This window comes from Catharus ustulatus, chromosome 31 (assembly GCF_009819885.2).
Source record: "Catharus ustulatus isolate bCatUst1 chromosome 31, bCatUst1.pri.v2, whole genome shotgun sequence".
Lineage (NCBI taxonomy): Eukaryota > Metazoa > Chordata > Aves > Passeriformes > Turdidae > Catharus > Catharus ustulatus.
Window position 1 is genome coordinate 2,795,520 of NC_046251.1, and position 12,690 is coordinate 2,808,209.

At 61.3% G+C, this 12,690-nt stretch overlaps 1 protein-coding gene across 1 annotated transcript; it reads right to left on the minus strand.

Annotated features, from left to right (window-relative positions):
- Positions 1 to 5,954: 5,954 nt before the first annotated feature.
- LETMD1 (LETM1 domain containing 1) lies at positions 5,955 to 12,690 on the minus strand. Its single transcript, XM_033083238.2, has 9 exons — positions 12,543 to 12,690; positions 11,842 to 12,020; positions 11,458 to 11,573; positions 10,603 to 10,685; positions 9,367 to 9,553; positions 8,497 to 8,598; positions 7,881 to 8,033; positions 7,530 to 7,626; positions 5,955 to 6,452 (listed from the first exon to the last, which is right to left on the minus strand). The coding sequence occupies exons 1-9, from the start codon at positions 12,650 to 12,652 to the stop codon at positions 6,382 to 6,384; spliced, it is 1,098 nt and encodes a 365-aa protein (XP_032939129.1). The 5' UTR covers positions 12,653 to 12,690; the 3' UTR covers positions 5,955 to 6,381.

Sequence of the window (12,690 nt, forward strand, 5' to 3'; positions counted from 1 at the left end):
CGGGCAGCGCCCCATCCCCAGGGACCCCACAAAACCCCCGGGGACCCCAGATTGGTACAGACCCCAGCCCCAGGGACCCCAGGAAACCCCCAGGGACCCCAGATTGGCACAGACCCCCACCCCCAGGGGCCCCAGATTGGCACAGACCCCCACCCACAGACCCCAGGAAACCCCTGGAGACCCCACCCTGACACAGACCCCACCCACCCACCGACCCCACCCAAAGGGACCCCAGAAACCCCCAGGGACCCCAGGCTGGCACAGACCCCACCCACAGACCCCAGAAAACCCCTGGAGACCCCAGCCTGGCGCACTGGGAGCACTGGAGACACTGAAGACACACTGGGGACACTGAGGGGACACTGGGGGCACCTTTGGGGTCACTTTGGGGGAACAGGGCTTGGAGGTGCCCGTGAGGGACATGAGGGGCTGGAATGTCACGGGCTGGGGAGCACGGGGACACCGGGGACACACTGGAGACACACTGGGAACACTGGGGGCACACTGGGAGCGCTGGAGACGTTGAGGACACACTGGGAGCACTGGGATCTCTGAACATGCACTGGGGACACTGGGAGTACTGGGGACACACTGGGAGACACACTGGAAGCGCTGGGGACACAGTGGGGACACACTGGGGGCACACCGGGAGCACTGGGGACACATTAGGGATACACTGGGAGCACTGGGGACACACTGGGAGCACTGGAGATGTTGAAGACACACTGGGAGCACTGGGGACACACTGGAGACAAACTGGGAGCACTGGGGACTCCAGCCTGGCATAGACGCCACCCCCAGGGACCCCAGAGAACCCCCCTGTACCGGGGGGTACAGACCCCATTGGGGGGTACAAACCTCCCGGGGGCAGTCCCGGTTCCCCTGTCCCCCCCGGTACCCCCTGTCCCCCCCGGTACCCCTGTCCCCGTGCCCACCCGGGCTCGGTGCCCTCGGTACCCCCCTCTCCCGTGCCCACCCGGTTTCGGTGCCCACTTGGGTTCGGTACCCACCCGGTTTCGGTGCCCCCCGTGCCCGCCCGGTGCCTCCGGGGGGGTTTCCAGGAGCTGGTGCCGCTCTCGGGGCTGTAGAAGAAGCAGCGGCCGCTCTCGGGGTCCCGGTGCCGCTCCCAGGACCCCAAAATCTGCAGGGGGGGCCCTGATGGGAGGGGAGGGGGCTCTGGCTGCCTCCCCTCCTTGGGGGGTCCCGGGGGGGGCACCTGGGGAGGGCAGGACTGAGCTGGGGGGGGGGACATGGGCAGTGCCCGCTGTCCCTGCAGCCCCCCCCCAACATCCCCAGCCCCCCCCTGCCCCTCCTGACCCCTCCCCTCCCCCCCCTGCAGCTCGGGCCCCCCCAATTCCCCCCCACCCCCACTTCCTCCGCTGCCCCTGCGAGCGGGAAATGGCGAGGGAGGGAGGGGAGGGGGGATGAGGTTTGGGTTTGGGGGGGCTGGGGGTGCAGGAGGGGACACGGGGGATGAGGGAATGGGGGTGCCGAGCGCGGGGGGGGGCCGAGGGGAGCGGTGGGGGGTGCCCCCCACTCACCCCAGTGCCCCCACTCACCCCAGTGCCCTGCTGGGATTGGCACCCCGGGGGGAAAGGGGGTGTCCCATCTGGCACCTCGCTGGGGCTGAGGCCCCCGGCACGGGGGGGACCTGGGGGGGACACAGGGGACATCCTGTGAGCGGCACCGGGGCACCCCCAGACCTGGGGGTAAAGGGATGGGCACCCCCACATCCCAAAAATCCTCTGGGCAGCGGGGTGGGAGCACAGACAGTTCCCTGAAACAGAGGGCTGCAGCTCAGTGTCCCCAGTGTGTCCCCAGTGTCCCCCAGTGTGTCCCCAGTGTGCCCCCAGTGTGACTTCAATGTCTCCAGTGTCCCCAGTGTCCCCCCAGTGACCCCAGTGTGTCCCCAGTGTCCCCCAGTGTGACTTCAATGTCTCCAGTGTCCCCAGTGTGTCCCTGGTGTCCCCAATGTATCCTCAGAGCTCCCAGTGCTCCCAGTGTGTCCTCAACGTCTCCAGTGTGCCCCCTGTGTCCCCCCAATGTCCCAGTGCTCCCAGTGTGTCACCAGTGTGTCCTAGTGCATCCTCAGAGACCCCAGGGCTCCCAGTGTGTCCTCAACGCGTCCCCAGTGCTCCCAGTGTCCTCAGTGTGTCCCCAGTGCTCCCAGTGTCCCCAGTGCACCCTCAGAGATCCCAGTGTGTCTTCAACGGCTCCAGTGCTCCCAGTGCATCCCCAGTGCATCCCCAGTGTGTCCCCAGTGTGTCCCAAATGTGTCCCCAGTGCTCCCAGTGTATCCCCAGTGTCCCCGTGCTCCCCAGCCCGTGACATTCCAGCCCTTCGTGTCCCTCACGGGCACCTCCGAGCCCTGTGCCCCCAGCCCCGATGTACCCCCAGAGGTGCCCCCAAAGTGCCCCCCCCAAATGTCCCCAGGTCCAATGTACCCCAAAGGTGCCTCCAAAGGTGCCCCCAAAATGTCCCCAGCCCCAATGCATCCCCAGAGGTGCCCCCAAAGTGCCCCCAGCCCAAATTAACCCCCCAAAGGTGCCCCCAGCCCCAGTGTACCCCCAGAGGTACCCCCAGAGGTGTCCCCAGCCCCAAAGGTGCCCCCAAAGGTGCCCCCAGTCCCGATGTGCCCCCCACCCAGAGCTCCCCGTGCCCTCTCAGCCCCTCAGCTCCATCCCCATCCCCATCCCCCCGTTCCCCCTGCCCCGCTCACCCGGGGCTGTCCCCTCGCTCGGGCTCCCGCTGCTCCCGGGCTCTTCCTCAGCCACGTACGCGGCGGGGACAAAGAAGGGACGAGCCCAGGGGGGGTCCCCGGGCCGCCGGACCTGCCACCAGTCCGGGCTGGCCCTGCGGAGCAGCAGCAGCGGCTCCCCCGCGGTCACGGCCACGTCCCGGCCGTGCTCGGTGCGGTACCGGTAACCGAACAGAGCCCGCACGGGCACGGCGGCACCGGGCCGGCCCCGGCAGCGCCACCGCGACAGCATCGCGGGGACAGCGCGGACCTGGTACCAGCAGGGACAGCACAGACCCGTCCTGTCACCAGCGGGGACACGAACGGCACCGTCCCCAACCCCCACAGGTGGCGGGGCCACAGGATGTGGTGACAGGGACTGAGAGGTGACAAGAGGGTGGGAGGTGACACAGGGCTGAAGGGTGACAAAGGGCACAGAGGCAGCATGGAACTGTGAGGTGACACAGGGCTGAGGGGTGACAAGGGGCTGAGAGGTGACACAGGGCTCAGAAGTGACAAAGCATTGAGGGGTGACACGGGAATGGGAGATGACACAGAGCTGAGGGTGACACAGGGCTGGGAGGTGACACAGGGCTCAGAGGTGACACAGGGCTGAGGGGTGACAAGGGGCCAGGAGGTGACACAGGGCTGAAGGGTGACAAAAGGCTGAAAGGTGACAGGGCTGGGAGGTGACATGGACTGAGGGGTGACAAAGGGCATAGAGGCAACATGGAACTGTGAGGTGACACAGGGCTCAGACGTGACACAGGGCTGAGGGATGACACAAGGGGTGAGGGGTGACACGGGGATGGGAGGTGACAAAGGGTTTGAGAGGTGACATGGAACTGTGAGGTGACACAGGGCTCAGAGGTGACAAGGGGCTGCAAGGTGACAGGGCTGAAGGGTGACAAAGGGCACAGAGGCAACATGGAACTGTGAGGTGACACAGGGCTGAGGAGTGACAAAGGGCTGAGAGGTGACACGGGGATGGGAGGTGACAAAGGGCTGAGGGGTGACAGAGAGCTGAGGGGTGACAAGAGGATGAGAGGTGATACAGGGCTGAAGGGTGACAAAAGGCTGAAAGGTGACAAAGGACTGAGAGGTGACATGGACTGAGGGGTGACAAAGGGCACAGAGGCAATAGGAACTGTGAGGTGACACAGGGTTCAGATGTGACACAGGGCTGAGGGATGACACAAGGGGTGAGGGGTGACAAGGGGATGGGAGGTGACACAGGGCTCAGAAGTGACAGAGGGCTGAGGGGTGACAGAGCTGAGGAGTGACAAGAGGCTGAGAGGTGACACAGGGCTCAGAGGTGACACAGGGATGGGAGGTGACAAAGGGCTTGAGAGGTGAGATAGAACTGTGAGGTGACACAGGGCTCAGAAGTGACAAAGGGCTGAGGGGTGACACAGGGCTTGAGAGGTGACATGGAACTGCAAGGTGACACAGGGCTGGGAGGTGACACAGGGCTGAGGGGTGACACAGGGGTGAAGGGGGTCAAAAGGCTGAAAGGTGACAAAGGACTGAGAGGTGACATGGACAGAGGGGTGACAAAGGGCACAGAGGCAACACGAACTGTGAGGTGACACAGGGCTGAGGGGTGACACAAGGGATGAGGGGTGACATGGGGATGGGAGGTGACACAGGGCTGAAGAGTGACAAAGGGCTTGAGAGGTGACATGGAACTGTGAGGTGACACAGGGCTCAGAGGTGACAAAGGGCTGAGGAGTGACAAGAGGCTGAGAGGTGACACAGGGCTCAGAAGTGACACGGGGATGGGAGGTGACAGAGCTGAGGATGACACAGGGTTGAGGGGTGACACAGGGCTGAGAGGTGACACAGGGCTTGAGAGGTGACATGGAACTGTAAGGTGACACAGGGCTGAAGGGTGACAGAGAGTTGAGGAGTGACAAGGGGCTGGGAGGTGACACAGGACTGAAGGGTGACAAAGGGCACAGAGGCAACATGGAACTGTGAGGTGACACAGGGCTGAGGGGTGACATGGGGCTTGAGAGGTGACATGGAACTGCAAGGTGACACAGGGCTCAGAGGTGACACAGGGTTGAGGGGTGACAAAGGGCTGGGAGGTGACACAAGGACTGAGAGGTGACACAGGGCTCAGAGGTGACACAGGGCCCAGAGGTGACACATGCACTGAGGGTCACAATCCTCATTTTCCCCTATTTTTCACCCCATGGATCCCCTGCTCTCCCATCCCTGTGTCCTGCAGGGGGTGACTCCAGACCTGACCCCAAATCATTTTTTTGGGGGTGCTTCCCCAAAAGACAAGAACTACCAGAATTTATTGTACTTTCACCCAGATTTCAATGTTATTCTTTGCATTTCAATATAATTTTTATTGGATTTAATCCACATTAACACCAGATCCTGGTGCCTGAGTCCCCCTGCCCCCCAAAATCCAATGTCCCCATAAATTCCTCCAAGCTCACACTGGATTTTTCATTTTTATTTTCCCAAATTTTGTGAATCCAAAGCTTCTCCTCAATGCTATTTCCCCCCTCTTTTTCCTGAATAATGCTGTATTTAATGGGAATATGTAAGTGGAAAAAGAAGACAAATTGTTAAATTAGATGTGAACTGTGGCTGAAGAGAGCTGAATTCCTCAAGGGGGGGGGCTCAGAAATCCACAAAAAAAAAAAAAAGGGGGTGGCTCCCACCCCTTTATACCCAAACAGGCTTCAAAAGGGAAATTTCCAGGTGTCCCCATGCCCCTTGTCCCCTCGTGGGGACACTGGAGCCACAAATTCCTTTGGGCTTTAACAAACCACCCAAGCTTGGGATAAATTCTTTTGCCAGCAGGAATTCCTTGGGCAGGGTGGGTTTAAACCTCAAAATCACTGAAGTGGGAAATGCAGGGAAAAAATATTTTAAAAAACCAAAAACAATGAGGCTGAATTTGGGGGAGTGAGCAGTGACACCCCCAGCCCCCTCCTGCCTCCCCCAAACCCCCAGAACCCCCCAAAGCTCTCAGGAAGGTCCCACAGGGATATGGGAGGAAAACTCGAGGCTGCTTCTCATCCCCTGAGGGCAGGGAGTGACATTTAAGACTGTTCAGAAAAGAAAACAAAGTCACCAAACTTAAACCCCAAAATCACTGAAGTGGGAAATGCAGGGAAAAATATTAAAAAAAAACAAACAATGAGGCTGAATCTGGGGGAGTGAGCAGTGGCACCCCCAGCCCCCTCCTGCCTCCCCCAAACCCCAGAACCCCCCAAAGCTCTCACAGAGATCTGGGAGGAAAACTCGAGGCTGCTTCTCATCCCCTGAGGGCAGGGAGTGACATTTAAGACTGTTCAGGAAAGAAAACAAAGCCACCAAACCCCATGGGAACCCTCCAGCAGATCCCACAGGACACCCCCAGGGCAGGAAGCCACGCCCCTCTCCCCTAATTAACAACATGCAGTTCATTACTGCCACAATGAAACCTCTCCTGGCTGTGCTCGGCCTCACCCTGACCACGGAGAGCTCCAAAGGAGGGAACAGCCCAGCCCAGCCCAGCTCAGCTCAGCTGGGATTTTGGCAGCACCGGGCTGGGAATCACCAGGTTGGCACCAGGCTGAGGTGAGGGACACGAAGCTGTCACCCCCTGATCCACCAGGGCTCCAGCAGGGCACGGGGTGTCACTCTGGGGGCTGGCTGTAGTTGAGGGACAGCAGGACCATGCTGTGGGCCAGCAGTGAGGCTTCAGAGGCTGCAAGGGCACAGGAGAAGGGTGAGAGACTGGGAGTGGCACTGGGGGAACTGGGAGAGCTGGGATGGGATGGGAGTGGCACTGGGGGGCACTGGGGGTGCTGGGAGGGCTGGGAGAAGGGTGAGAGTGGCACTGGGGGGCACTGGGAGAGGTGGGGCTGTGATGGGAGTGGCACTGGCACAACTGGGATTGGGATGGGAGTAGCACTGGGAGAGCTGGGATTGGGATGGGGGGGCACTGGGAGAGTTGGGATGGGATGGGAGTGGCACTGAGGGTGCTGGGATTGGGACAGGAGTGGCACTGGGGGGCACTGGGAGAGCTGGGGCTGGAATGGGAGTGGGACTGGAGGTGCTGGGAGAGCTGGGATTGAGAGGGGAGTGGCACTGGGGGTGCTGGGATGGGATGGGAGTGGCACTGGGGGCACTGGGGGTGCTGGGATGGGATGGGAGTGACATTGGGAGAGCTGGGATGGGATGGGAGTGGCACTGGGGGGCACTGGGAGAGCTGGGATGGGATGGGAGTGGCACTGGGGGGCACTGGGAGAGCTGAGATTGGGACAGGAATGGCACTGGGGGCACTGGGAGAGCTGGGATGGGATGGGATGGGAGTGGCACTGGGGAGCACTGGGGGTGCTGGGATGGGATGGGAGTGGCACTGGGGAGCACTGGGGGTGCTGGGATGGGATGGGAGTGGCACTGGGAGCGTTGGGACTGGGATGAGAGTGGCACTGGGGCTGCTGGGATTAGGATGGGAGTGGCACTGGGGAGGGCTGTGGTGGGCATGGGATGGGCTCTGGGCAGACTGGCAGCCCTGGGGTGGGCACTGGGGGGGTTGTGGGCAGCACTGAGACAGAAGTTGGCAGACTGGGAGCACTGGGGAGCACTGGGAACACTGGGGAGCACTGGGGAGCTCTGGGCTCCTGGCCCCACATTTCCACCCCAGTCCTGCTTTCCTCCCCTCAGGGCAATCTGCCACCAGGACAGGGACACCTGGGCACAGGCTCTGGGGACAAAGTCACCCCAAATCCCCCAGAGTGACACTCCTGTGCCCAGAGAAGGCTTTTGCTGTGCTTGGTACCTTGGAGCTCACAGGAGAGCCTGAGCCACTGCTCCAGCCACGCTCTGCACTCGGCCTGGCCCAGGTGAGTGGAGTTCAGCCCACGCAGGTAACAGGCCTGGGGAGCCACAGACACACAGACAGACACAGACAGACACACAGACACACTCAGGGATGGGCACACACAGCTCCAGCACCACACCAAGACCCCCCCTCAAGGAGGAGAAGTGAAGTGAGGAGCTGCTCCCCATCCCAGGTGTGACCCCAGAGTGCAGAACTTCCCCAGGAGAGAACAACATCATCCCCCACAGCCATGCTGGTGACAGCTGAGGTGCCACAAAGCCCAGGACAGGTGTGCTGAGGTGTCCTCACCGCTCTGAGCTCCTCCTCAGAGAGCTGGGCCAGGCCCAGGTGCAGCAGGGCACGGTCCAGGTGCTGGATCTCCAGGACGTGGCTGCGCAGGCGGTGCCGCAGCAGGAAGGACGGTAAGTATGGAGTGAGGAACAGCACCTGGCTCAGGGCCCTCTGTGGGGACAAGGAGAGCACCTGTGACATGTCCAGCCCCTCCAAAACAGGGCTGGGATTGTCCAACCCTTCTCAAAACAGGGCTGGGACTGTCCAAACCCTCCCAAAACAGGGCTGGGACTGTCCAACCCCTCCTAAAACCCATTCAGGCACTCCCACCTGCCCACATGGCTCCAAGCTCTGTCCAACCTGGCCCTGAACACTTCCAGGGATGGGGAAATCCCTCCCATCACCTTTCCCACCTTCATTCCCCAAATCCTCCTCTGGGTTCATTCCCAGCAGCTCCACACCCTGCAGATCTTTGGGGCCCCACAGCTGGAGGCAGCACTGCAGGTGAGAGCTCACCTGAGCCCCCCTCACCTGCTGCCACAGGGTGGGGATGAGCCCAGGGCATCTCTGCAGCTTTCCCCCTGCACCTGGGCTGGTTTTGGGTGGGTGAGCAGCTGGGCTGAGCTGAACTCACCACATGATCCACACGGAGCCTGTTGAGTGCCAGCACAGAGCCAGAGAACAAACTCCTCACAGCCAGGAGCTGGGCCAGGTCTGGGTGGGCACCTCCCTGCACCTGAAAGAGCCCCAGGAGTGCAGGTGGCACCTCTGGTGGGGGACAGGATGTCCCACAGCTCCCAGGGGTGCTGGGGGCACAGAGATGGGCACAGAGATGGGTGGTGGGGGGCACAGAGTTGGGCACAGCCCTGAGGGGGTGGTGTTGGTGGGGGCACACACCTGGGCACAGAGCCAGGCATAGAGCTGATAAGGGGTGGTCCTGGGGACACAGAGCTGGGCACAGCCCCCAGGGGTGGCACTGGGGACACACACCTGGGCACAGAGCTGGGGGGTGACACTGGGCACACACACCCCAGGGTTGGTTCTGGGGGCACACACCTGGGCACACCCCCAGGGTTGGTTCTGGGGACACACACCTGAGCACAGAGCTGGGAGGTGACACTGGGCACACACACCTGGGCACAGAGCTGAGGGGGGTGGTGATGGGGACACAGAGCTGAGGGATGACACTGGGGACACACACCTGGGCACAGAGCTGAGGAGTGGTGGGGGCACACCCCCAAGGGTTGGTGCTCAGGACACACACCTGGGCACAGCTCCCAGGGGTGACACTGGGCACACACACCTGAGCACAGAGCTGGGGGAGATGGTGATGGGGACACAGAGCTGAGGAGTGATTCTGAGGACACAGAGCTGAGGGGGTGACACTGGGCACACACACCTGGGCACTGAGCTGAGGGGTGACACTGGGCACACACACCCCAGGGTTGGTTCTGGGCACACACACCTGGGCACAGAGCTGGGGGGTGACACTGGGCACACACACCTGAGCACAGAGCTGCTGCAGGAGCTCCCTGGGCTGGGGCTCAGGCAGGGACCCCGCTGCCAGCGCCAGGCCCCACAGCACGTCGGGGTACGAGTCCCTGCGGGTGCGCGCGTAGGCGTCCAGGAACTCCAGCTGCTGACTGGGCGTCCAGAAGTGACGGATCAGGAGCTGCCGGGGGAAGAAATACCTGGGGAGAGGCAGGAGAGGGGATTTAGGGCAGGGCAGGGGGTGCCAGGCTGGGGGACGAGCACAAGGAAAGCCCCTCAGGCTGAGGGAACACAACTGAACCCAGGAGCTGAGGGGTTCATTCCCAAAGGAATCAGGGAATCATTAAGGGTGGAAAAGCCTGAGGTCACCAGGACCATGCCCAGAGCTGTGAAATCCCCCCAGGGATGGGGACACCCCCTGTCCTGTGCCATTTCCATGAGGAATTCTCCCCAAAGTCCAACCTAAACCTCCCCTCCAGGCTGTTTCCTCTGCTCCTGTTCCTTGGGAGCACAGCCTGACCCTCACCTGGCTGTCCCCTCCTGTCAGGGACTTGTGCAGACCAAGGAGGTCCCTCCTGAGCCTCCTTTCCTCCAGCCTCAGCCCCCTCCTGGTGCTCCAGCCCCTCCCTGTCCTGCACTGGGGACCCAAAACTGAGCCCAGCATTCAGGATGGGGCCTCAGCTGTGCCAGGACAGTGGCATGGACACTGCCCTGTCCCAATGGCCACATCCCTGTGGCCTCCTTGCCCACCCCAGGTGCTTTCCTGCTGCTCTGTCCCTGGCCTGGAGCATTCCATGGTGAGCCCAGGGCAGGACCTGGCACTTGGCCTGGTCAATCCTCACCCTCTCAGTCCCACAGATCCAGCCTGGCCTGGGCTCTCTGGGGGGATCTGTCCCCCAGCAGATCTGCATTCCCCACATCCCCCCTGAGCTGAGGTCACAGGTAAGGACATTAACTGAGGGCAGGGGGGGAGGGTGGGATGGACAGAACTGCAAAATCCAAGGAGTTTTTATTTTATTATTATTATTGTGTATCAATATTTTATTATTATTTTATTATTCTGTTAATTATTATTTATTTTATTAAATGATTTTAACTGATTGCACAATTTCTCTGGGATTGCCAATCCAGCCCTCAGCTCCTCAGGGCTCAGTTTGTCCTCACAGTGAGAGATTCCTGCCTGCAGAAACCCCATCTGCCCAGAATTTGGGGATCAGGCCCCCCAAGGATGGGACACCCCAGTACTCACATCAGGACAACCACCAGGAAGTTGGCAAAGGGGGGGATGGCGATGATCCCGATGGGAATGGTCTTGAGCACATCCCTGCGGAACTGCCCGGCAGGAGGGAACACAGTGAGCACCTGGCACCCCAAACTCCCCAAAAATCCCTGTTCCCTGCTGGCTGCAACTCCCAGCCCTGTTTTGAGGCAGGGAACACCCACAGAACATTTCCAGCCCCTCTCTGGCAGAGCACAGGGTTCACCTAGCAAAGCCACTCCATCTCAAGGTATGAGAGCACCTAACACCCAAACTCCCCAAAATTCCAGTCCCATTTGCAGCTCCCAGTCCCTGTTTTCAGGCAGGGAACATCCACAGAACATTTCCAGCCCCTCCCTGGCAGAGCACAGGGCTCACCTGACAGAGCCACTCCATCTCCTGGTATGAGAACACCTAACACCCAAAATCCCCAAAATCCCTGTTCCCCTGCTGGCTGCAGCTTCCAGTCCCTGTTTTCAGGCAGGGAACACCCACAGAACATTTCCAGCCCCTCTCTGGCAGAGCACAGGGCTCACCTGACAGAGCCACTCCATCTCCTGGTATGGGAGCACCTGCTGCCCAAATTCCCAAAAATCACAGTCCCATCTGCAGCTCCCAGTCCCTGTTTTGAGGCAGGGAACACCACCAGAGGAGTTGCAGCCCCATCCTGGCAGAGCACAGGGCTCACCTAGCAAAGTCAGTCCACCCCCTGGTATGGGAGCACCTGCCACCCAAACTCCCCAAAATCCTGGTCCCCCTGCTGGCTGCAGTTCCCAGGCCCTGTTTTGAGGCAGGGAACACCCACAGAACATTTGCAGCCCCTCCCTGGCAGGGCTCAGGGCTCACCTGGCGCAGCCTCTCCATCTCCCGGTACGGGAGCTGCTGCGTGCTCAGCCGCTGCTGGGACATCTTGGATTTGATCTTCCTGATCTCCTTGGCCTCCAGGAAGAGAGCCTGGATTCCTGCAGGGCCAGAACTGCCTCAGCTGCTGATCCCTCCCAGGCAGGGACAGCTGGTGCAGTCACTTCCCCCATTCCAAAATGAATCCTCCTTCCAAGAGCTGGGATCTTCTGTGTGGGTCCCAAATGTTTGGACTCCCCCCTCAACTCCCCCTTTTCAGGACCCACCTCTTGGAAAACTCCTTTTTGGAACACCCCACCCTCTCTCAGACCACTTTTCTGAACCCCTCTTTCAACAGCCACTTTTTAGGCTCTCCCACTCGGGACTCACCGTTTTTGAAGGTGTTGTAGAGCAGGTAGAACCTGGGGAAGCTCCTCTCCAGGTACTGCTCGTACCTGGCGCTGACCCGCCGGGCTGCGGCGGCCACGGCGGCCACGAGGGCGCGGGAGGTGGCGCGGGAGGAGAGCGAGCGCACCTGGGACCTGCGCAGCTGGGAACACACCTGGGACCTGCATCCCAACCCCCGCGTCAGCCCTGGCCGCGTTTGAGGCTCCTCGGAGAGGTGGAATAGAGGAACTGGGAGCACCCCGGGCAGGGCTGGGGGTGAGAATCAGGGTTCGGGGGGATTGAGGAGCTGCGGTTCTGATTTCAGAATTCCCGTGCCGGGCACTTCGGGGCTCGGGCAGGGGAGGGGAATTGGGGAGGGCAGAAACGCGTGGTACCGGGGTAGGGAACAACACCACGGTAATGGAAATTTGTGCAATAACGGGGGTGGGTACTGAGGGCTGGGGAATGGGTGGGGGGGACACAGCCAGGACCGGGTAGCAACCGGAGAAGATGAGGGGAGTAACTGGATGAGTATTTGGCGAAGGATCACGGTGTGGTCCGTATTTAGCGGGGGCGGCCGTCGGTATTGGAAGGAATTGGGGTTGCGCTCGGTGTTTAGGGGTTCAAGGCTGCGTCGGGGGTGGGTCACCATGAGAGGGGCTGGTGCCAAGGGACATGGCTGCCCCACGGGGGCCGCGGCTTACCTGGGCACGCCCAGAAAGAGCTGCAGCTGTATCCGCTCCCGAGGGGGGCTCAGGGCGGCGGGGCCGAGGCGCCAGATCCCCCCTCGGGCCGCGGCCCTGGACAGCGCCATCTTGGCGGTCACAGGGCGGTGATCACGTGGGGCCGCGA